General features: G+C 44.5%; 1 protein-coding gene across 1 annotated transcript in view; it reads right to left on the bottom strand.

The window, feature by feature from the left end:
* Positions 1 to 3189: 3189 nt before the first annotated feature.
* Positions 3190 to 27221, bottom strand: part of aadac (arylacetamide deacetylase) — a 25049-nt gene continuing 1017 nt past the window's right edge. Inside the window, exons 2-5 of the mRNA XM_056283543.1 lie at positions 24558 to 24786; positions 19437 to 19506; positions 15683 to 15854; positions 3190 to 4821 (exon numbers count right to left, since the gene is read on the bottom strand). Of these exons, the coding sequence (XP_056139518.1) occupies positions 4195 to 4821; positions 15683 to 15854; positions 19437 to 19506; positions 24558 to 24786 (1098 nt within the window). The 3' untranslated portion in view covers positions 3190 to 4194. The remainder of the gene's footprint in view (positions 4822 to 15682; positions 15855 to 19436; positions 19507 to 24557; positions 24787 to 27221) is intronic.

The following is a 27221-nucleotide window of genomic DNA, read 5'->3' as shown; positions in this document are numbered from 1 at the left end:
TTCGCTTACCATCTTTTTTGGAGATGATCAATGTTATTTGGTTTACCTGTGAGTTGTCATAATGTCCCGGTGATGGCCTGGCGGCCTGTCCAGGGTGTCTCCCTGCCTACTGCCCAATGACTGCTGGGATAGGCTCCAGCATCCCTGCGACCCTAAGAGCAGGATAAGTGGTTAAGATAACGGATGGTCATAATGTTTTGTATATACTAACAGACAAGAGCGTAGGAGAGAGTTTTATATTGGGAGGACAAAACCCTGTAGGGGGGTCCGGGGGCATGCTCCCCCGGAAAATATTTTTAAAAACGGTTTTAAACTGCCATTTTACAACAGTTTTCAGCAAAGAAAAACGTGTTTCATGGCCATATGATACGCCCCCCCCAGGAAGATTGTATTGATAATAAACAGTATAGAAAAGTGCAAGAAAGCAATATGCAATAAAGGGCAACAAAATGTGCATTGAACCTGCCTGTAATGCATACTGTAAATACTGTACATACTGTAAACACTGTACAGCCTTGTAAGGTCAGGATGCTGTACTGTAGGCAACGTTTTTATTTCTCATATTAAGCTAAACTAGCTAGCAAACTTACCCAACAGCTTAGTAACACATTATGAAGTTACCAAACTACCAAAACACAGTACTCTGAAATGAATGTAAATGCTATATAAAACACAGTACTGTGAAATGAATGTAAACGCTATATAAAACACAGTACTGTGAAATGAATGTAAACGCTATATAAAACACAGTACTGTGAAATTAATGTAAACGCTATATAAAACACAGTACTGTGTAGTGAATGTAAAGGCTATATAAAACACAATACTGTGTAGTGAATGTAAAGGCTATATAAAACACAGTACTGTGTAATGAATGTAAAGGCTATATAAAACACAGTACTGTGAAACGAATGTACATGCTATATAAAACACAGTACTGTGTAGTGAATGTAAAGGCTATATAAAACACAGTACTGTGTAGTGAATGTAAAGGCTATATAAAACACAGTACTGTGTAGTGAATGTAAAGGCTATATAAAACACAGTACTGTGTAGTGAATGTAAAGGCTATATAAAACACAGTACTGTGTAGTGAATGTACATGCTATATAAAACACAGTACTGTGTAGTGAATGTAAAGGCTATATAAAACACAGTACTGTGTAGTGAATGTAAAGGCTATATAAAACACAGTACTGTGAAACGAATGTACATGCTATATAAAACACAGTACTGTGTAATGAATGTACATGCTATATAAAACACAGTACTGTGTAATGAATGTAAAGGCTATATAAAACACAGAACTGTGTAGTGAATGTAAAGGCTATATAAAACACAGTACTGTGTAGTGAATGTAAAGGCTATATAAAACACAGTACTGTGTAATGAATGTAAAGGCTATATAAAACACGGTACTGTGTAGTGAATGTAAAGGCTATATAAAACACAGTACTGTGTAATGAACGTAAAGGCTATATAAAACACAGTACTGTGTAGTGAATGTACATGCTATATAAAACACAGTACTGTGTAGTGAATGTACATGCTATATAAAACACAGTACTGTGTAGTGAATGTAAAGGCTATATAAAACACAGTACTGTGTAGTGAATGTAAAGGCTATATAAAACACAGTACTGTGTAGTGAATGTAAAGGCTATATAAAACACAGTACTGTGTAGTGAATGTAAAGGCTATATAAAACACAGTGCTGTGTAGTGAATGTAAAGGCTATATAAAACACAGTACTGTGTAGTGAATGTAAAGGCTATATAAAACACAGTACTGTGTAGTGAATGTAAAGGCTATATAAAATATAATATTCACAATAAGGTTGATGTGACCCGTCCCGTATTAACGTTATAACCTCTAGAGTTAATTAGCGTGAGCGTCACAAGGTCTCTGCTAGCTAAAGTTAGCCTTCCCGCTCACCGACTAGCATTGACAGGAGTTAGCAGAAATACATTTACGTAACTAAATACACGCGTTTCCCCCTCAGCTTTCACCGTGACGACACGTCTATCTTTTAAAGATGCTAAGTACACTTTATTTGGGGGGGAATTGACAAACCTGTGAGTGATGAGGACCACCGCAGGATTCATCGTCGCCGCCTTGAAAAGTCGCGAGCGCCGCTGCCGCGTCACCGCAGTCACGTGACAGCGGGCCGCCGCCAGTACCAAAGACATGGGGGGGGGTTGTTGTTGTTGTTAACAGCTAATACTTTTACATGTTGTAGGATGGGGATGACATGAATGCTGGCACATACAGGGAGCATGTGTCCGATATTATATATATTTATGCATATATCCAGTAGTGGATGTGCTTGTTTATGGGGGGGGGGGCTTTTCACCTCACCCCCACATTGAGGGGGACTTGCCCCCCCCCGGTTCCGACGCCTTTGCAGGGTGGGCAATCTGACCTAGAAAAGGTCGGTGTGGGTGTTCCAACCAAGCAGTTATACACCGGTGTCTCCTAATCAAGTTCCCAAGCAGAGACTCTGCTGCTGGTGGATCAGTGGGATCAGGGTGTGTAGCTGCTTGGTTGGAACAGAAACCTCCACCCACACCGGCCCCTTTCTGGATCAGATTGCGCCACCCCCCCCCCCCCCCCCCCCCCCCCCGATAGAGCAATATTTTTTGAAAGGCCAATCAAGCCTTGACGTATGATACTGGGTTATAAAAACAACCAAACCAAGAGAGGTGGGGCTCAATTTATTGCCAACAACAAAATTAGAAATGACACATTTCATACCTGCCAGTGATAAAAGTAAAAATAAAGCCTAATATGTACAAGTAAGCGTCGAAGAGCAGTACTACAAGCAGTGCTTATTTATGCAAAACAACTAAACGTCTGCAGTGAATAACAGCTGTGAAACTGCTTTTTCTTTTCTTTTCTTTTTTTTGTTGTTTTCTTTTGCTTCTAGAGGTCAGTCGTTAAATCGTCTCTAAGATAGTGCGTTTTCCCTGTAAGGACGCGGAGTACATCAAAATAGAGAGAGAGAGAGAAAACACCTGGAGGACCTTCAAACAAAGGCAAGGCCGAGCGCTACGATGCCTTTTAAATCAACCTAGACTCGCTCTGAATCACGAAAAGATTGGAATGCAGTTCACTGATGTAAATCACAAACACTCATAAATTATTGTTCAATTTAACCTCCCCACCCCACCCACCCCACCCCACCCCCGTCCATATTCTCAGCTTGATGGCAGCCCCGTGTGCAGAGAAGTCACAGGATGCAGTCATCCACAGAGGGCAACAAGGGAGAGAGACAGAGAGACGGGCTGTTCCACGTCACAGAGAGAGCCAAAGATGGAGACACGTGAATCGGTTCAGTCCACCTCACATGATGCTTGGGCCTTGGAGCTGGAAGATCAATGCAAGCTGACCTCTACCACATACCCATGCTTTGTGAAGTAGAGGACCGATGATTAACAGTAAATCCATAGCCTGGGAATCCCAAATATTCCATACTCCTGCAATGTACAGAAGCATTCTACCTCATAATGAGAGTTTCTAACTCCGGGCGACTTCAGGAAATTCCAGCACAAAGTCTGACGTGTACTTTGTCACATATTTGTTGGTATTCAGAAAACAAAAGATGCAAAAACCAGTTGTGGTCATAAAAAAAAAACACTAAACTAATTCTGAGTCATCTATGATTCAAATCATCTGATCTCAAGACTTCTGCTTTGGTTGCGTAGCAAGCGATGCTAACTTCACAGGCAAAAACTGAAAAAAAGCCGCGTTTAAGCTTACAGCCGATGAGCTTTTGCCTCGCAAACAACGGCATAAAACATATTTCCAACCTATTATGTAGGTTTCAGAAATGTCGCTGCAAGCAATAATTGTCAATTTCAGCCTAATTGAATATCATCATTTGCTGCTGTAAGAATGTCAGAAGGCATTTCCTGTTTTATTCAAATACTTAATGGATTCCCAACCCGGACAAATCCATTTGCCATGGTATGTAATACCACTAATATGATGTAATGCAAAATATGAGTGGAACAGGGAAACGTAATCATGTGCCCTTCATATACACAGAAATGGAAGAATAACCACAGAAATTAAAATGAAACATTAAAAGTTAAAAGCAAAGGAGACAGAAAACCTCCGACCACCTAAGGACAACCGGTAAGGAAACAACGGGATGAACATCGGGGGTTGATATTAACTTTTGCTCTCCGCTTTTCACAAGTTCTCCTTCAGCCACCTGACATAGTTGTCTGTCATACGCTGTGCAATCAGGAAGTCGGTGGGCCACACCGTGAACATCAGCGCGCCGTGGAAACCGGCGTCGTAGTGTTCGTGTGTCACTTCCACGCCGGCGCTGCGGAGACGCGTCACATACATGATCCCATCGTCCCGGAGGACATCGTACTCGCATGTCAGAACGTACGCTTTGGGCAGAGAGCGCAAGGTGGAGTCTGGGACGAGCAAGGGAGAGGCCCTGGGGTCAGCGATCGACTGAGATGGTCCGTCCACCGTGGCCCCCTCCCCGCCTGCTCGCCGCACCACGGCAGGGGCGCTGTAGTTGTATTTCCCACGGTAAGACTCGGGCAGGAATGCGCTCCAGTTGACAAACTTGAGCAGACCTGCAGACTCGGGGCTGTTGTGGGTGTTGGCCATCATGGCCCAGAAAAGGGCTTTATCACTGGTGAAATACTCACTCCAGAAACGTACCATGAGGGTGCGTGGCAAAATGGGCATGTCCCGATTCTGCTGGTAGGAGGGCGTGTTGAGGTCCAAGGCCTGCATCACAGGATAGAGCAGGGCTTGAACCTTCAGCTGGACCTGATGCCCAGGCTCCTGCTGTAACTATGGGGTGAGAGAGAGACAGACAGACAGACAGACAAAGTCAGAGACATTTCATTTTCAAAAGCATATTTATCTAGTTTACACCCCAGTAACAGAGTTGATACTCAGATTTATTTGTCTTATCTTCATCCAGCTCATAAAACGAACAACGGTTTCAGAAAATGTCTCACTGAGTGGTTCAAAGTATTTATAACAACAAACAGGTTTTCAAATCGTCCACACTGTAAAACGATGGAAAACAGATTCTATTGCAAACGCTGCTGGGGGGGGGGGGGAGAGAGAGAGAGAGAGAGAGAGAGAGAGAGAGAGAGAGAGAGAGAGAGAGAGAGAGAGAGAGAGAGAGAGAGAGAGAGAGAGAGAGAGAGAGAGTTTCAGACTAGCACTGCTAACCAGCCACAGATTAGAGTAAACCAAATCATCACACAATGCAACGACTCATAATTGGAACACCAACTCTTTTAAATTCCTTGGAACATCCATCAGCAATAACCTGAAGTGGAAAATTAACAATGAACGCATCACTGCACAAGCTCAACAACCACTTCACTTTCTTAGGCAGCTTAAAAAATACCGGATCAAACATCAACTGCTCGTTCTGCTTTACTCAGCCATTATCCAGTCCATCATAACATCTTCTATTGCAGTAGTACAGTATTAGTGTTACAGTATTATAGTGTTACAGTGTTACAGTGTTACAGTATTACAGTGTTACAGTGTTACAGTGTTACAGTATTACAGTGTTACAGTGTTACAGTATTACAGTATTACAGTATGGTACGGCGGCACGGACAGTCAAACACGGAAAAAACTGCAGCGGATTGTCAACAAGGCGTCCAAAATCACAGGCAACCCACTCCCCTCAGTTGTCTCGCTACATACTAACCGGACTGTAAACCCACTCCCCTCAGTTGTCTCTCTACATACTAACCCGACTGTAAACCCACTCCCCTCAGTTGAATCTCTACATACTAACCGGACTGTAAACCCACTCCCCTCAGTTGAATCTCTACATACTAACCGGACTGTAAACCCACTCCCCTCAACTGAATCTCTACATACTAACCGGACTGTAAACCCACTCCCCTCAACTGAGTCTCTACATACTAACCGGACTGTAAACCCACTCCCCTCAGTCGTCTCTCTACATACTAACTGGACTGTAAACCCACTCCCCTCAGTTGAATCTCTACATACTAACCGGACTGTAAACCCACTCCCCTCAGTTGTCAGTCTACATACTAACCGGACTGTAAACCCACTCCCCTCAGTTGTCTCTCTACATACTAACCGGACTGTAAACCCACTCCCCTAAGTTGAATCTCTACATACTAACCGGACTGTAAACCCACTCCCCTCAGTTGTCTCTCTACATACTAACCCGACCGTAAACCCACTCCCCTCAGTTGTCTCTCTACATACTAACCGGACTGTAAACTCACTCCCCTCAGTTGTCTCTCTACATACTAACCGGACTGTAAACCCACTCCCCTCAGTTGAATCTCTACATACTAACCCGACTGTAAACCCACTCCCCTCAGTTGAATCTCTACATACTAACCCGACTGTAAACCCACTCCCCTCAGTTGTCTCTCTACATACTAACCGGACTGTAAACCCACTCCCCTCAGTTGTCTCTCTACATACTAACCGGACTGTAAACCCACTCCCCTCAGTTGTCTCTCTACATACTAACCCGACTGTAAACCCACTCCCCTCAGTTGAATCTCTACATACTAACCGGACTGTAAACCCACTCCCCTCAGTTGTCTCTCTACATACTAACCCGACTGTAAACCCACTCCCCTCAGTTGTCTCTCTACATACTAACCGGACTGTAAACCCACTCCCCTCAGTTGAATCTCTACATACTAACCGGACTGTAAACCCACTCCCCTCAGTTGTCTCGCTACATACTAACCGGACTGTAAACCCACTCCCCTCAGTTGTCTCTCTACATACTAACCGGACTGTAAACCCACTCCCCTCAGTTGTCTCTCTACATACTAACCGGACTGTAAACCCACTCCCCTCAGTTGAATCTCTACATACTAACCGGACTGTAAACCCACTCCCCTCAGTTGTCTCTCTACATACTAACCGGACTGTAAACCCACTCCCCTCAACTGAATCTCTACATACTAACCGGACTGTAAACCCACTCCCCTCAACTGAGTCTCTACATACTAACCGGACTGTAAACCCACTCCCCTCAGTTGTCTCTCTACATACTAACTGGACTGTAAACCCACTCCCCTCAGTTGAATCTCTACATACTAACCGGACTGTAAACCCACTCCCCTCAGTTGTCTCTCTACATACTAACCGGACTGTAAACCCACTCCCCTCAGTTGAATCTCTACATACTAACCGGACTGTAAACCCACTCCCCTCAGTTGAATCTCTACATACTAACCCGACTGTAAACCCACTCCCCTCAGTTGTCTCTCTACATACTAACAGGACTGTAAACCCACTCCCCTCAGTTGTCTCTCTACATACTAACCGGACTGTAAACCCACTCCCCTCAGTTGAATCTCTACATACTAACCGGACTGTAAACCCACTCCCCTCAGTTGTCTCTCTACATACTAACCCGACTGTAAACCCACTCCCCTCAGTTGAATCTCTACATACTAACCGGACTGTAAACCCACTCCCCTCAGTTGTCTCTGTACATACTAACTGGACTGTAAACCCACTCCCCTCAGTTGAATCTCTACATACTAACCGGACTGTAAACCCACTCCCCTCAGTTGTCTCTCTACATACTAACCGGACTGTAAACCCACTCCCCTCAGTTGTCTCGCTACATACTAACCCGACTGTAAACCCACTCCCCTCAGTTGAATCTCTACATACTAACCGGACTGTAAAGCGAGCAGGGAAGATCACCTCTGACCCCTCACATCCTGCTCATCACCTCTTCCAGCTCCTTCCCTCAGGGAGGCGCTACAGGCCACTGTCAACTAACGCTTCGCAAACTGTTTTTCCCCCCTAGCCATCAGGACTCTGACTTCCTCCCTGTAGTCCCTCCTCACACACCACTGGCATAAACACCACCATCCACCTGTTAGGCCTGATGTGTTTATTTCTATTTGTGTAACTGTATTGTTCGTGATAATATGTGGAGTGTCTATTTATGTATTGTGCTGCAGAATGTAAAGCGTACCAAAAACAAATTCCACCGGCCTTGGTCATGTGGCTAATAAAATCATCTATCTATCTATCTATCTATCTATCTATCTATCTATCTATCTATCTATCTATCTATCTATCTATCTATCTATCTATCTATCTATCTATCTATCTATCTATCTATCTATCTATCTATCTATCTATCTATCTATCTATCTATCTATCTATCTATCTATCTATCTATCTATTGGGACATAGAAACCATATTACAACACAAATGAGAATGCTATCGGGCCCTAAGAAGAGAACACAAACTGGCTGACTGTCTGTCCACTGTCAGAGACAGTCAGCAGAGACACGTCCTTACCAAGTACAGGCTCACTGACCACAGTCTAGCCAGGGAAAAGGGCAGACACACAACACATCTTGGCTACCAAAAAGAGCGAAGAATATGTGGTCACTGTACGGCAGGTGAGGTGGAGACAGAGATGCAGAGAGAGAGGGGGAGGGAGGGGGAGAGAGGGAGAGAGAGAGAGGGAGAGCGAGAGAGGGAGGGAGAGAGGGAGGGAGAGGGAGAGAGAGAGGGAGGGAGAGAGAGAGAGAGAGGGAGGGAGGGGGAGGGAGGGAGGGAGACAGGGAGGGAGAGAGAGAAAGAGAAATGGCCCTTTTGATAAACTATATCAGTTGTGTAACCTGTAACACGGCATTTCCAGATCTTTTCCACTTTGTAATTTCAACAGTTGATTAAAATCGGATCAAAATTGAAAGTGACATTTTCTGACATACACACACACACAGACACACACACACACACAGACACACACACACACACACACACACATACTCTTTTTTGTAGAAAGAGCTGCTACAAAATATATGATGAGTAAAGTAATAGTAAGTGATATGTGTGTGTGTGTGTGTGTGTGTGTGTGTATATATATATATATATATATCTCAACATGGATACAGGAAAAAAGATTTTAATAATATTCCGCTCCCCATTAGTTGAGCACTCAACACCATCTACGGTTTCAGAAAAAAAACGCTCTCTCTCTCTCTCTCTCTCTCTCTCTCTCTATATATATATATATATAACATGGAGCCACCACCCCGTGGACCCACCACACGCGGGGATGAGCATTGGGGCAGGGTACAACTCCTCGGGTGTGGGAGGAGTTCGGCACGGCTATGGAGGAGGAGGACTTTCGGTTGGCCTCAAGGAAGTTCTGACAAACCATCCGGCGACTCAGGAAGGGGAAGCCGGGCTTGACTCAGGCTGTGTTCAGCCGGGGAGGGGAACTGTTGACCCGGACTGGGGATGTTGTCGAGTGGTGGAAAGAACACTTTGAGGAGCTCCTGAATCGACTAACACGTCCTCAGTGGAGGAGGTAGAGTCTGAAGACTCAGGGGAAGCCCCACCCATATGTCTGTCAGAGGTCTCTGAGGTAGTTAAAAAGCTCCTGGCAAGGCACCGGGTGTGGATGAATTTCACCCTGAGATGCTGAAGGCTCTGGACATTGTTGGACTGTTTTGGTTGACACGCCTCTTCAGTGTCACGTGCAGGTCGGGGACAGTACTTGTGGAGTGGCAGATTGGGATGGTGGTTCCCATATTCAAAACGGGGGACCGGAGGGTGTGCTCCAATTATTGGGGCATCACATTGCTCAGCCTCCCTGGGCAAGTCTACTCTAGGGTGCTCGAAAGGAGGCTCTGACCGATTGTCTAACCTCGGATCCAGGAGGAACAATGTGGATTCCGTCCTGGCCATGGAACAACGGACCAACTCTTTACCCTTGTGGAAGTGCTGAGGCGGGCATGGGCATTTGACCAGCAAGTCTACATGTGTTTTGTGGACTTGGAGAAGGCTTATGACCATGTACCCCGGGGCACTCTGTGGGGGGTACTGCGGGCGTATGGGGTACCGGGGCAGTTGCTACAAGCCATCTGGTCCTTGTATAACCAAAGTGAGAGCTGTTTCCGCATTCTTGGCACAAAGTCAAACACGTTTTCGGTGGGTGTCGGACTCCGCCAAGGTTGTCCCTTGTCTCCGATTCTGTGACATTCATGGACAGGATCTCAAGGCGCAGCCAAGGTGAGGAGTGTGTCCGTTTTGGGAACCTCGGAATTGCGTCTCTGCTCTTCGCAGATGATGTGGTTTTGTTGGCTTCATCAGAACGTGACCTCCAGTGCACACTGGGGTGGTTTGCAGCTGATTACGAAATGGCTGGGATGAGAGTCAGCACCTCCAAGTCTGAGGCCATGGTTCTCTACCGGAAAATGGTGGATTGCTCCTTCCGGGTTGGAGATGGGTTGTTGCCTCAAGTGAAGGAGTTCAAGTATCTCAGGGTCTTGTTCACGAGTGAAGGTAGGATGGAGCGGGAGATTGACAGGCAGATTGGTGCAGCATCACCAGTAATGCAGATGTTGTACCGGACCGTTGTGGTGAAGAGGGAGCTGAGCCGGAAGGCAAAGCTCTCAATTTACCAGTCAATCTTCGTTCCAACCCTCACCTATGGTCATGAGCTTTGGGTAGTGACCGAAAGGGTAAGATCACGGATACAAGTGGATGAAATGAGTTTCCTCCGTAAGGTGTCTGGGCTCAGCCTTAGAGATAGGGTGAGGAGCTCAGACATCCGGAGGGAGCTTGGAGTAGAGCCTCTGCTCCTTCGTGTGGAAAGGAGCCAGTTGAGGTGGTTACAATTAGGATGCCGCCTGGGCGCCTTCCTTTGGAGGTTTACTGGGCACGGCCAACTACCTGGGAGGAGACCCCGGGGTAGACCCAGAACTCGCTGGAGGGACTACATGTCTAATCTGGCCTGGGAACGCCTTGGGATCCCCCAGGAGGAGCTGGAGCGCGTTGCTGGGGAGGGGAACGTCTAGAGTGCCCTACTTAGCTTGCTGCCACCACGACCCGACCCCGGCGAAGCGGCTGATGAATGAATGAATGAAAAAAGAAACATTGAACGGTAGGGAAAGTGCTCAACAAATAAGGAGAAAAATAATCCAGTGAGTCAAGTAAATTCTTTATGAGACAGTACAAGCCTGTTTCATGCCATAATCCATGCTGATGACTGCTTATGGCATGAAACAGGCTTGTACTGTCTCATAAAGAATTTACTTGACTCACTGGATTATATATATATGTATATATGTATATATATATATGTATATATATGTATATATGTGTATGTATGTATGTTTGTATATGTATATATATATGTATGTATATATATGTGTATGTATGTATATGTATATGTATGTATGTATGTAAAAGTTCCGTTTTTCTATTTTGAACGGAGCTCCTGCTACTTCAACTTCTCTCAAACGATCATTTTTTATCTCCCCAATTGTACGTGACCAATTACCCTACTCTTCACATCCGGCTTCCCACCCATAGACACAGCCAATTGTGTCTGCAGAGATGCCCGACCAAGCCGGACGTAACACGGGGATTCAAACTACCGACCCCCGTGTTGGTGGGCAACGGAATAGACCGCTACGCTACCTGGACGCCTCTCAGCCGATCTTTTTTTTTATACTTATGATTATCATCAGACACGCTCATTTAAATACAGCCCACAGAATTAATTATCCAAATTTGAAACCCCGCCCACCCTTACCGCTCATTCTTGCTTGTAATATTCACTGAAAGATCAACTCATGAATATTAATGAGGACTATAGATTATGGATAAAGGTATTTAAAAAAACACACAATTTCAGTCATTTACAAATAATGAAAGCTGCTGTGGAATATTTCATTATGCTGTCATCAAGGTTTTTCAGACATGAAAAATTAAATGTGATTACTGGTATCAGTGAAAGGTTAAAGTAGATCAGAAATGATAAAAAAACAAAGGGCCCTATGATCACATAGCTCAGTCACGCATCATCGTTGTTATTCTCTGTTTATCCTAGTGTTCTCGTTTAACCACTAACTAGACCTTAATAATCCTCACAGTAATGAAAGAGACAGTACAACTAATTTTCTAATCAGGCGCGGTTTCCAGCTTGTTTTCTCCACAACCATCTGGCGACCCCTGAAAATGATTTCACAACTCCCTTGGGGGTCCCGAGCCCTAGGTTGAGAACCAATGCTGTAAAATACCGTGAGCCAGTGAGTGCAAAAAAAAAGAGAGAGAAAGAAACGCAAATAAAATAAAAAAGAGCTGTTTTAGTGGATGTTATTTGGCCAAAACTATTGCCCCAAAGGATTACATTACTGCTTGGTGCAGAGTAATCAGCTGGTAGGAATTCTGCTACCCAGTTTGACTCCTAACAATTCCTAACAATAGAAAAATAAGGCTTAAGATACCAGAGTTTGCTTTTAATGAAAATTCTTGGCAACTATTGATAGAATAATTGTTTTGAGGAAAAAAAAAATCTGTCCGTGGAAGATTTTGCCAGACAGGACTTGCCAAAGCTGACTGAAAAATGGATTTTCAATGCATAGCAGAGAACCATGGCCTGAATGAGCCAGCCGACTAGTTCTTGTCACCTAGCAGCTGCAGGTTTCTCTGGGGGAGTGTAACCTGTGCTGAGGCTAATGCTATTTACCCCAGACCTGGCCACAACTGTAGGGCGACCGACCCTGCACCCCACCGGTTCCAATAGTGAGGAACAATACCCCAGCACTGCAGGCTCTCCACACAGTGCAGCCAACTGCATTCCATCCAACGCCAACCTTTGCAGGGACACAACAACCGAGTTTGAACTACGGGAATCCAAATTATAGAAATGCTAATAAGTGTTGGGACTTGGCAAACGGAAACTGAGAGGAAGTTAGATGAGTTGCAGAGCAATCTGTAATCTGTAATTTTGAGCTCCGTGGACACACAATTCTGGTAAAGTATTCATTCCAAGCTTGTGAACTTTGTCGCATGGCAACCTCTCCACTCCTTTATCCAATCCCACTCCTTTATGCACCCAGAAACAAGTACACATAGTGTCAGAGATGTGCAGGGCAACTGCTGTGGGGCAGGATTATTGTCTTCAGTTTGTAACTGGTATTGACTGCATATGTTCAGCTGAGTAGCAAACGTTGCGTATTATTTTTGAACGCCTGATAACGACATTGTACAATAGACGTCATTGCACCGGTTTGACAGCGCTGAAGTTCGATGCCCGAAGCATGTTTATCACCAGCCAGCGAAGCAGAAAAGCAAGCTGACGCATCAGAAACACCAGAAAAACCTGTGTCAGAAAGACTGACTTGTTTGAGCACGTCTTGCCGGCATCTCCGTCCGTGGCGTTTTTGAGGGATTCTTCAATTAGGGGCATTTTGAGCTTTTGAAAAAATAAAAAGACGTTTCTTTAAAATCTGTTTTTCTTTTTCAAAAGCTCTGTTAGTGGTGTGGGACAAATATCTCAGCATAGCTTTGATCGTCCTACAAAATAAGTTTGATGTTATGATGCTTTTTACAAAGTTGTAACAGCAACATGTGATGTAATGACACATGATGTAATGACACGTGAAGGTAAGACACGTGAAGGTAAGACACGTGAAGGTAAGACACGTGATGTAATGACACGTGATGTAATGACACATGATGTAATGACACGTGAAGGTAAGACACGTGAAGGTAAGACACATGATGTAATGACACATGAAGGTAAGACACGTGATGTAATGACACGTGATGGTCATGACACGTGAAGGTAAGACACGTGATGTAATGACAATTTTCACTGTTTGGAGAAAAAGTTGGCTAAGTCTTAGACTTGCTAAGCTAACTCGTTAGCTAGCATACAATGTACAATGGATACAGGTGAATAAAGTGAGGTGTGTTATTTCTGCACTACAGTACTCAGCTAGTAGCGTGTGTGGTGATGACTTGTAATAACCATCCTGTCAGGTCAGGACATATAAACCTGCACATCACATTTGGGACATGAACAAGTCACGCTGCTGCCATGACTGCTCACGCGCCTCTGGCACTTCTCGTTTCCACGGCAACCACGTTGTTGTCGTATGAAAAAACGTTGGTTGGTCTAAAATGTTGGGTGTGATGTGATGACACATGTATAAGGAGCAGCCATATTTAACTATAAGAATGTGCAAAGTGCACATATATAAACCATATGAATGTGAAATATGTCTTTTTACATCATGATGAGAAAATGCAAAGTAAAGCTGTAATGAATTTAACCATTTTTATGGCTTTATTATAGAGGGGAGTTAAGAGTCTGGGTTGGGGACAAGCCCACAACACTGAGGTTCTGACACATTTAAATTTTCAACATGTTGAAAAAGTATTAACACGTCATCACTGACACACACATCTTTTCTTCATAGCTAACACAACCTAGCTAACTAACACAATAATTGTTTTTTCTTGAAACTACCCTGGGGGCAGAAAAATCCCCTTAATTGAAGAATCACCCTTTTGTGAAATCCTACCTCAAATGAAACCACATGGGCAGGACGTGTCTGTGAAAGTTCTCATTCATCCAGGTCATGGTTATCCAAAGGAGTTGAATCAAGTGCAACTGGACTTGGTATATATCACGGATATATACCAAGTCCAGTTGCACTTGATTCAACTCCTTTGGACATGGGCAGAACCCAGTGATAGAAGGAGGGAAAGGCTGACATACGTAGAACAGTGGAGGGTGGAGGTGCAGAAAAAACACGCGTGATCTTTTGTTTTACCAACGAGGATTATAATGTATGCAAAAACATCTCACAACAGCATATATTGTTAGACGCACTCATTCAGAAACATTTTTGTAGGGACCACAAATCCCCCAACAACCACCCCGAATCTGCACAGGTGGCATAGATAATCCTGCTGTGCAGACATGCCTGCCCCCAGTGTCCTGGTGCAAGTGCTGCAACCTGCTGTGTACCGGAGTCCAGTTCCTCCTGTGCACAGGGGCACTTGGCCAATAAAGTTGATTCTGATTCTGATTCTGATTCTGATGAGAATAAATGTCAGTTTGTGAGTGAGTGAGTGAGTGAGTGACTGAGTCAGTGAGTGACTGAGTGAGTGGGTTAGTGAATAACTGAGTGAGTGAGTGAGTGAGTGACTGACTGACTGAGTGACTGAGTGAGTGATGAGTGAGAGTGAGTGATGAGTGCATGAGTGAGTGAGTCAGTGAATGAGTGAGTGATTGAATGAGTGAGTGCATGAGTGAGTGACTGAGTGAGTGCATGAGTGAGTGACTGAGTGACTGAGTGAGTGAGTTGGTGAATGACTGAGTGAGTGACTAACTGAGTGAGTGAGTGAGTGAGTGAGTGCTTGAGTGAGTGAGTGCTTGAGTGAGTGAGTGCTTGAGTGAGTGAGTGAGTTAGTGAGTGAGTGCGTGAGTGAGTTAGTGAGTGATTGAGTGACTGAGTGAGTTAGTGAGTGAGTTAGTGAGTGAGTTGGTGCATGACTGAGTGAGTGACTAACTGAGTGAGTGAGTTAGTGAGTGAGTGCTTGAGTGAGTGAGTGCTTGAGTGAGTGAGTGAGTGAGTGAGTGAGTGCGTGAGTGAGTGCGTGAGTGAGTTAGTGAGTGATTGAGTGACTGAGTGAGTTAGTGAGTGCATGAGTGAGTGAGTGAGTGAGTTGGTGCATGAGCAAGTGAGTGAATGAGTAAGTGGGAGAGTGAGTTGGAAGCCAGGCTCATGAGGTGCCTCACATCTATAAAAACAAAAACGAAAAAGAAAAAGAAAAAAAAACAACAACGATCTAAAACAGGAACGGTATCAAAAAGGAAAGCCAACTGAGATATTTACGACGTACCTGCTGGGACACTGCAGCTGCCAGGTTCCCTCCTGCGCTGTCCCCGGACACAGCAATGCGTCCCGGGTCCACAGAGTACTGGGCCAACACTCCCTTCTGGAGGAAGTGTTTGACCACACGATAGACGTCCTCATACGGCACGGGGAAGTGGTGCGCTGGGGCCAAACGGTACCTGGCAGGGTAAGAAGCAAGTCAGGTAAGCTGAGGGGGACTAGGAGGCGCGTCGATGGTGATGATTTGTAGCCTGCTGAGAGGGTGAATGTGGGCGACAAAAGTTGATAAAGCCATAGAAAAGAGCCTTGTGGCCATACCTCTTAGAGAGGTAATGACCCTTTCACTGACCGGTATTTTATAGTATAGTAGCAAGGAAATAAAATGTTATGGACAAATATAAAACAGATTTCTGGATGACGAAACCATAATCAAACCTAAAAAACTGGGAAAGAAAACTAAAAGTTTGACAGATTACAGTAAATTGAATGAAAGCATGGTTCTTCCCTACCAGAACCATTCACACGTGACTTGAGTCGGACGCGTGAAGCACGCTGGAAGACCCGCATGTGGTTTTTGAATTGGACGGCATCATTTTTCTAAGTCATTTCATGTGTGGTTTGCCTCAACAGGCCTCGTACATATTTGCTCACTTAAGAAAAAAAAAACTGTTGGAAATTTGGGCTGCAGCTCTGTGCGGTCCCTTGTGGAAAGACACTGATTTATGGGCCAACAACTTCCTGGCAAAGAAAGGCCACACGATTTCACAATGCTGGCTTGTCTTTGTCCTGTGACCTGCCGTCACATGCTGTGACTGTCAAACCCGGGTCAGATGTCAGAGCTGTGGGACGGCACCACATACCGGGACCGGACCGTCTGATGAAACCGCACCACATACCGGGACCGTCTGATCAAAGTGCACCACATACCGGGACCGTCTGATCAAAGTGCACCACATACCGGGGCCGTCTGGTCGAACCGCACCACATACCGGGACCGTCTGATCGAACCGCACCACATACCGAGACCGTCTGATGAAACCGCACCACATACCGGGACCGTCTGATCGAACCGCACCACATACCGGGGCCGTCTGATCGAACCGCACCACATACCGGGGCCGTCTGATGAAACCGCACCACATACCGGGGCCGTCTGATGAAACTGCACCACATACCGGGGCAGTCTGGTCAAACCGCAACACATACCGGGGCAGTTTGGTCAAACTGCACCACATACCGGGGCCGTCTGATCAAACCGCACCACATACCGGGGCAGTCTGGTCGACCTGCACCACATACCGGGGCAGTCTGATGAAACTGCACCACATACCGGGACCGTCTGATGAAACTGCACCACATACCGGGGCAGTTTGGTCAAACTGCACCACATACCGGGGCAGTCTGATCAAACCGCACCACATACCGGGGCAGTCTGGTCGACCTGCACCACATACCGGGACCGTCTGATGAAACTGCACCACATACCGGGGCAGTTTGGTCAAACTGCACCACATACCGGGGCCGTCTGATGACACTGCACCACATACCGGGGCAGTCTGGTCGAACTGCACCACATACCGGGGCAGTCTGGTCGAACCACACTACATACCGGGGCAGTCTGGTCGAACCGCACCACATACCGGGGCAGTCTGGTCGAACCGCACCACATACCGGGGCAGTCTGGTCAAACTGCACCACATACCGGGGCAGTCTGGTCGAACTGCACCACATACCGGGGCAGTCTGGTCGAACCACACCACATACCGGGGCAGTCTGGTCGAACCACACCACATACCGGGGCAGTCTGGTCGAACCGCACCACATACCGGGGCAGTCTGGTCGAACCGCACCACATACCGGGGCAGTCTGGTCGAACCACACCACATACCGGGACCGTCTGATCGAACCACACCACATACCGGGGCAGTCTGATGGAGCACGTGACTCCATCATCCCGATCCGAACCCGGCCTGGCTTTGCGAGTCAATAAAAACCCATTATTCATTAGTCAATTGTTGACAGATGTTTTAACCGAAGTACGTCAACACGAACACACACACACACACACGTAAACAGAGTCGCGTTGCATCTCCATCGATTAACTGATTGATTGGCTGCCGCGGTTTTGTGACGGGAAGACCCCCCTCGGCCTCTCCGCTAGCTGTTAAATTGGAAAAGCTGACAGACGCGGGGCCGGAAGTCGGGGCGTGGCCGGGTGAAGGTTACAACAACAGAGGAGATGAAGAGTGACACTTTAAATAGCCACAGTGAGCGCCGACCAGAGCGGCGCGAGCGCTGTTTTGACAGGAAGGGCCTGCCTGGCCAGACGCGACGGAGACCCTGCCAGCTCCGCTCCGCCGGATCTGCACCGCCACCCAGCCTGTGAATAATGGAGTTGGACAGGCACGCTGGCACGCAACACCACCACCACAGTGCTCTCGCTGTGTGTGTGTGTGTCTGTGCGTGTGTGTGTCTCTCTCTCTCTCTCTCTGTGGTTGTGTGTGTGCTATCAAGTGCATGGGCGAGCATGCAGGGGGGAGAGGGAGACATTGGGGGAGGGGGAGACAGCAACAGTGATTGTATTTGTGTCTATATTTATGTGTTTGTGCGTTAAATAAAAGCGGTTGTGTTTGTTTTCTATCAGAAAACTTCCCGGGCGTCCGGGGGGGCGTGGTGGTCTTTTCCGTTGCCTACCAACAAGGGGATCGCCGGTTCGAATCCCCGTGTTAGCTCAGGCTTGGTCGGGCATCCCTACAGACACAATTGGCTGTGTGTGTGGGTGGGAAGCCAGATGTGGGTGTGTGTCCTGGTCGATGCACTAGCGCCTCCTCTGGTCGGTCAGGGCGCCTGTTCAGGGGGGAGGGGGAACTGGGGGGGAGTAGCGTGATCCTCCAACGCGCTACGTCCCCCTGGTGAAACTCCTCACTGTCAGGTGAAAAGAAGCGGCTGGTGACTCCACATGTATGGGAGGAGGCATGTGGTAGTCTGCAGCCCTCCCCAGATCAGCAGAGGGGGTGGAGCAGCGACCGGGACGGCTCGGGAGAGTGGACGGATACATTGGGAAGAAAAAGGGGGGGGGGGTCCAAAAACACAAAATCTGTCCCCCCCAAAGCAAGGATCTTTTGTTTGTTGACATGATCCATTTAGCACATCCTGCATTTCACCACTTTTCATCTCTTCTTCTTCTTATAATAATAATAATAATAATATTGATCATGATAAAAACAAATAATGACAATAACGACAATAATGATAAAAATGTAAACAATATTTCTATTTTCACTACTATCAAAATGTAAAATTATATAACTCAAAGATAATCTGCACTGCGTGCAAAATGAAAACATAAATTTTTGAAGAAGTAAAATATTTTTACAAAATACTTCTTAGTATAGAATTTTTTTCACATTTTTCTATATGAAGGCAATCATTTCTCATAATTAGATCATTTGGTTTGACTTGATCAGGACTTTGAAGAGCTTGACTGCAAACGCCAGCTCATCTACTGGTTCTCCTGCAGGCTTCGGGGCACTCAACCGATCCTGCAGGAGGCCCTGGAGCATCCGTGCTGCTCAACGCATCTGAACCGCTCATTGCTCGAAAAGGAATCGTAAAATCGATTCTTATATTGATCAGTAGCCAGTGGAGATGAGCTGAATCGGGAGCTGCGTGATGTCTCCAGCTTAAACGAGATAACCAGCTGTGCAGGACGGAGCTCCGTGTCCGTGGTGCGTGTCGCCGGGAGGGTCTGTCATACTTACTCTACAGACAGGACGACCGCGTCCAGATCAGTGACCATTCTTCGAGCCAGGAGATCATACGGGCTCATCCCTGCATAGAGAAACACGGCACATGTCAGAGCTTCTGCACCAACAACCACTTACTACCATTAAGTCCACTCACGGGGACCTGGGGACAAATCTGTCCCTTTTCCTCACCAGGGGCCTCGTGTGTCAGTCGTTACTATGGGTAACACTTTAGTATGGGGAACGTAGTCACCATTAATTAGGTGCTCCTTAGCATGCAAATTAGCAACGTATTGGCTCTTAATTGGTCATTATTACATACTCATTAATGCCTTATTCTGCATGGCGTCATTATACAGCCAGTAAGCCATTAACTATGAGTTTTCCCTCTATAACCTCAGAAGTATTGCTTATTAGTAGTACCATCTCAATATGCTTTGCTTAGTATGGCCTTTATAAGGTGGTAGTACCACAAGAGTTATTCTCCCTTACTAACACTTAATGAATATGGTCTGTTCTTACATAACAACACACAAAACTACAAGTGTTCATAGTGTTACATTACTGTAAATTAAGTTTTTGTTACTTAGAATATGTTCCCCATACTAAAGTGACATCTTGATCATTACTAATTCACTAGTAATTAAGTTTTTGTTACTTAGAATATGTTCCCCATACTAAAGTGACATCTTGATCATTACTAATTCACTAGTAATTAAGTTTTTTTATGTTCCCCATACTAAAGGGACATCTTGATCATTACTAATTCACTAGTAATTAAGTTTTTGTTATTTAGCATATGTTCCCCATACTAAAGTGACATCTTGATCATTACTAATTCACTAGTAATTAAGTTTTTGTTACTAAGAATATGTTCCCCACACTAAAGTGACATCTTGGTCATTACTAATTCACCAGTAATTAAGTTTGTTTATGTTCCCCATACTAAAGTGTTACCCGAATTTGTTCTTACACACCCACGGAATTGTTTAGCCCTGGAGATTGTCTGACAGTCAGCAGCAAAGCATGATGGGTATTTGTAATTCCTTCCTCCTAACATCTATTGTCTACCTCTTGCAACGAGCAACCACCCGGGCCTGCAGAGACGTCAGTGTTCGCCACTCGGCGTCTCAATTCAGGGGTCACCCAGGTTCTACCCTGGTCTCCGACACAGACTGCAGGGCTACAGAATCCCACGGGTGTGTAAGACCACGTTTGCCCCTAGTAACCACTGATACATGAGGCCCCAGTGGCGGCTGGCCAGTGTGGGGCGCCCCGGCGCCCCCAAAAATCAAGAGATGAAAATCTACTTAAACATGTTAAATACAATGTAGCTGTCTAATGTAAACAATGATGAAATAAAAGTGTTGTCAGTCTGTGAGCGCCTGTCAGCAGCATTACATATTGGTTCAAAATTAGTGGTGGGACTTGATTCAAAAAAATTAATCGAATTAATTATGGGCTTTGTAATTAATTAATCGACATTAATCGCATATCGATGTTTGACACCAGAAGCAACATGTTTCAATTCAGACAGGTCCTGGCAGATGACTAAATCAATGAATGGACACATACATAAGTTTAAACAGCAAAATCCTGTTTGCTTTGTTCAGAACAAGTTTGTTTTGTAAACACGGTACTTTTTGTAAGCCCTGATCTTCTACCCCTGAAAGTGGTCTACAGTCCACAGCGATCCAGTTTGTTCATTTATCAGACGTGGACTTACTCATCCTGGCTTTGAACCCCATCATCTGGTGGAGAGTCGGTGGGCGACTGTAGAACCTGATAATGTAATAAATCCCCGATAATGTCATAAATCCCCGATAATGTAATAACCCTGATAATGCAATAAATCCCCCCCGATAATGTAATAACCCTGATAATGTAATAACCCTGATAATGTAATAAATCCCCCGATAATGTAATAACCCTGATAATGTAATAGCCCTGATAATGTAATAACCCTGATAATGTAATAAATCCCCGATAATGTAATAAAAAATGCACTTGAGGCCTTTTTGAAATGCAATGAAACCTGATAATGTAATAACTTCCTGATAACGTAATAAAGTGCATTTCCCGATAATGTAATAAACTTTTTACCGATAATGTAATAAAGTATTGCATTAACAGGAGGTTATTACATGATCAGGTTAGCCTTCGTTTTGCAGGTCCTGATAATGTAATAAATCCCCGATAATGTAATAACCCCGGTAATGTAATAACCCTGATAATGTAATAAATCCCCCGATAATGTAATAACCCTGATAATGTAATAAAAATGCACTTGGGGCCATTGAAAATGCAATAAAACCTGATAATGTAATAACTTCCTGATAACGTAATAAAGTGCATTTCCCGATAATGTAATAAACTTTTTACCGATAATGTAATAAAGTATTGCATTAACAGGAGGTTATTACATGATCAGGTTAGCCTTCGTTTTGCAGGTCCTGATAATGGAATAATTCCCCAATATTGTAATAATTTAACAGCAGACCACCTATTAATGGGTTCAAGTGGTGATACTGTGTTGGCAACTCTAGCTCCAGAGCTCTAGCGCCACCAACAGGTCAAAGTTGGACATGCAAATGCACTTTATTACATTATCAGGAAGTTATTACATTATCAGGTTTTATTGCATTTTCAATGGACTCAAGAGCAGATTTTTATTACATTATCGGGTTCTACAGCGACTCTGCTTGGTTGTACTAGAAGCACTAGCGTTAGCATTAGCGTTAGCGTTAGCACTAGCGTTAGCATTAGCTCCGGTGTTCGTACTAGCCGCAACGTGTTGGGCATTTAGGTGGTACCGGAGGCCTGAATAACGGCGGTGGAATGTCAACTCTTCGTTGCGGAGTCTGCACACACCAGTGCTCTTATCCAGGCTTCCATCCGACCGGTTTTTAAACCTAAGTTTCCCATCCACAGAGCTAAGCAACGCGGTGTCGTCCATCACATCTATTGTTAGCATACTAACTTGTTAGCCTGACCTACTCCGCCTTCCGCTTGACTGACGTCACTCGGCGCATCGGTATAATCCGTATGCCAGAAACGAGTGCACTGAGATGCGTTCCGTGTTGACTGGAGTGTAAAAATAAAATGCGTTAATTTATTTTAACGCCGTTATTTTTTCCTATAATTAATTATCGAATCAACGCGTTAAAGTCCCAGCCCTTCCTGTCTGAATACATATACTTCCGGTCTGAATACATATACTTCCTGTCTGAATACATATACTTCCTGGGTGAGGGGCGCCGGCCAAACCATACCTTATGCAAGCCCTCAAACTTGTGGCGAGCAGGTGACCTGAGGCTGCTGTCTGATTGGTTCCTTCAGGTTTTCCAGGGGGCGCAGTTCTGTGCTGCCCCAGACACGCCCACTTTTACTGGCAGTGAATTGGTATTGTTTTAATGTTTTTTGATCTAATGTGATTGGACAATTCTCGCGGCTGTCAATCATGTTCACACCCAACACGACGCCTCGTCTCGACTGTCAATCATCCACCGTCTACCAACCCTGATAAAATCTATAGGCTACATGGTCCTTCATAATAACTCTGTGACTGTGTGGACATTAAAGCAGCTGTCAGGTGTGCTGCGCCAAGCTAAACTGCGCCCCCCCCCCCCAAACATTTGTAGCACCAGCCGCCACTGTTCCTGACCAACACTGAGACGTAAATACCCCTGATCACTGTCACTGTCATTATTCTGGCGGTCCTGACAGATTGCAAGGACTGCATGAGATTTGTCAAGTAGCATGTCAAATCTTTTAATCCTGGGGTACCACCCTCTGCAGTCTCCACCCTCCGACAGACGGTGTGCCATTTTCTCCGGGATGCTGTGGAGAGTATGGTGTGTGTGTGTTTATGTGTGTGTGTGTGTGTGTGTGTGTTCCATGACGATCAGGCGCTTGGCTGAAAATGGGATTTGTGTCCAGAAAGGCACATGGAAAAATGAGCACACATCCATTTACCATTCTGTGTGTCCAGCTGAGCGGCGATCCATCTGCCCACACAGCCATGCATCCATCCATCCATCCACCACTCCTCCATCCGTCCGTCTGTCTGTCCGTCCATCATCCATCCCACCATCAGTCTGCTGCTTTGTCATCCATCCATCCATCAATCATCCATCCATCCATCATCCATCCATCCATCCATCCATCCATCTATCAGTCTGCTGCTTTGTCATCCATCATCCATCCATCTATCCGTCCATCCATCCATCCATCAGTCTTCTACTTTGTCATCCATCCATCAATCATTCATTCATTAATCTATCCATCTGTCAGTCTGCTACTTTGTCATCCATCTACCATCAGTCTACTACTTTGCCATCCATCATCCATCCATCCATTCATCAGTCTACTACTTTGTCATCATCCATCAATCATTCATCCATCCATCCATCCAACATCCATCAGTCTGCTACTTTGCCATCCATCCATCCAACAATCATTCGTCCATCCATCCATCCGTCAGTCTCCTACTTTGTCATCCATCCATCAATCATTCATCCATCCATCCATCCATCCATTAGTCTGCTACTTTGTCATCCATCTACCCATCAGTCTACTACTTTGCCATCCATCCATCCATCAATCATTCATCCATCTATTCATCCATCCATCCATCAGTCTGCTTCTTTGTCAGCCATCCATCCATCCATCAATCATTCATCCATCCATCCATCCATCCATCCATCCATCAGTCTGCTACTTTGTCGTCATCCATCAATCGTTCATCCATCCATCCATCCATCCATCCATCAATCATTCATCCATCATCCATCCATCCATCAGTCTGCTACTTTGTCATCCATCTATCCTTTAGTCTACTACTTTGCCAACCATTCATCCATCCATCCATCCATCCATCCATTATCCAAACCGCTTATCCTGCTGTCAGGGTCGCGGGGATGCTGGAGCCTATTCCAGCAGTCATTGGGCGGCATCCATCCATCCATCCATCCAGCCATACATCCATCCATACATATGTACATACATTTATACGTCATCAGTCTGTTCATTGTTCAGCCGTCCATCAAGCCTGTCATGCATCAGTCTGTAAAACCTGCTTCACAGCTTCGTGTTTTGTGTTTTTCTGTGAAAAAAGCCAATCAGGTGTCTACTCACGGGAGCTGCCCAGACACCATCCGCCTCCGTGCAAGTATATGACAGCACTCCTCAGCTCAGGGTCGCCTCCTAACTGCTTGGGCTGGTACAGCACCACCTCTACTCCATCAAAGTGCTCCTCCGTCACCTGGACGTGCTCATCAGATACAGGCACCACCCACTCAGCCAGGGTTATGAAATACATCACTCCCATGTAGTCCTTCAGCCCCAGAAGTTCGCTGAAATCTGCCTGGAGAGAGAGAAAGAGCAAGAGAAAGAGAAAGAAATAAAAGAAAAGAGCTGGATAGAGCCTGGTGACTAGAAAGAACGAGGCGGGTTGTGGATTTGAAGTTTGTCCTCAACAAACTGCTACTGCATGGAAAGCAACCTGTCTATTAGGGTCAGGCCTTAACTGGCTGTCAGCATCATCTGCTCTGCAGAAACCACACACACACACACACACACACACACACACACACACACACACACACACACACACACACACACACACACACACACACACAGCAGTGAATACATCCACCTCTTAATGGGGCCAAGTGAAGCTAAAAGTTCATTGTAATCACGGAGATGCAGAATTATGCCGCTGTAATGAGAAAAGAGGGAAGGGAATTACAGTCATGTGACGACCTTATGCTACAGTATGATACAGGGCTGGACAACGCTAATTACCCAAGCCCCCAAATCGCCAGGGTGGACTTCAACAGTAATAACTAAACGATAAGTACTAACTAAATAACAAGTGCTAACTAAATAACAAGTAGTAACTAAATAACAAGTAGTAACTAAATAACAAGTGCTAACTAACTAAATAATAAGCAGTAACTAAATAACAAGTAGTAACTAAATAACAAGTACCAACTAAATAAAAAGTGCTAACTAAATAACAAGTAGTAACTAAATAATAAGCAGTAACTAAATAACAAGTAGTAGCTAAATAACAAGTGCTAACTAAATAACAAGTAGTAACTAAATAATAAGCAGTAACTAAATAACAAGTAGTAACTAAATAACAAGTACCAACTAAATAAAAAGTGCTAACTAAATAACAAGTAGTAACTAAATAATAAGCAGTAACTAAATAACAAGTAGTAACTAAATAACAAGTACCAACTAAATAAAAAGTGCTAACTAAATAACAAGTAGTAACTAAATAATAAGCAGTAACTAAACAACAAGTAGTGACTAAATAACAAGTAGTAACTAAATAACAAGTAGTAACTGAATAATAAGTAGTAACTAAATAACAAGTAGTAACTAGATAACAAGTAGTAACTAAATAATAAGTAGTAACTAAATAACAAGTGCTAACTAAATAACAAGTAGTAACTAGATAACAAGTAGTAACTAAATAAGTAGTAACTAAATAACAAGTGCTAACTAAATAACAAGTAGTAACTAAATAACAAGTGCTAACTAAATAACAAGTAGTAACTAAATAACAAGTAGTAACTAAATAATAACTAGTAACTAAATAACAAGTGCTAACTAAATAACAAGTAGTAACTAAATAATAAGCAGTAACTATATAATAAGTAGTAACTAAATAAGGAGTAGTAACTAAATAATAAGCAGTAACTAAATAAGGAGTAGTAACTAAATAATAAGTAGTAGTAACTAAATAATAAGCAGTAACTAAATAAGGAGTAGTAACTAAATAATAAGGAGTAGTAACTAAATAATAAGTAGTAACTAAATAAGGAGTAGTAACTAAATAATAAGGAGTAGTAACTGAATAAGGAGTAGTAACTGAATAAGGAGTAGTAACTAAATAATAAGTAGTAGTAACTGAATAAGGAGCGCTAACTGTGTGACTGCCTGAGCAGCTCTGCTGAGCTGGGGCGGCAGCAGCAGACAGGTTCGTCCTTTACGACTACAGAAAATTGGTCTCGAGAATATTTTAGGCCGACCTGAAGTCTCGTAAAAAAAATAATCAGTGTGTGTGTGTGGGTGTGGGGGGGAGGGAGGGGGGCAGAATCGACAGCATCATCCTCAGGGTCAAACAAATGACCAAGAGATTGCAAAATAATATGTGCCCAGGAATAAACGCATTAAAATTGCTCAGTGAGAATATTTCTATTTAAAGCAGCTATAAAACGGAATAATTTATGGTTAGTATATACATACATATGCATATATATACATATATATATATATATACATACATAAATATATATATATACATAAATATATATACATACATATACATATATACATACATAAATATATATATGCATATATACATATATACATACATACATACATACATACATACATACATACATACATACATACATACATACATACATACATACATACATACATATATATAGTCAGATATGTGGCTACAGCCCACATTCAATGGGAAAATACTAGAAAGTGCAACGAGGGCGATAAGGAAACTTCGTGCAACTCATAAAGCAGCCTTTTGCTCTCCGCATATGTTTACGACCGTCTATATAATACTGGATTAACGCCCCCACCCCCCACCCCACCTGGGTTTTGCACCACTGGAGCCGCAGTCCACCTGCGGGTTTCCAGTTGGGATCCGATGCCGTGGGCGCGATGGACGGGGAAGCGATCTGCAGAAGTTTCGTGCTGCGGCTGCATCCGCCAGGCTGTGCAGGCTTTACCGGGACGGGCTCCGGTAGAGCGGAGGCGTCTTAA

Source organism: Lampris incognitus, chromosome 7, assembly GCF_029633865.1.
Source record: "Lampris incognitus isolate fLamInc1 chromosome 7, fLamInc1.hap2, whole genome shotgun sequence".
NCBI lineage: Eukaryota > Metazoa > Chordata > Actinopteri > Lampriformes > Lampridae > Lampris > Lampris incognitus.
This window is presented reverse-complemented; position numbering and strand designations above follow the sequence as displayed.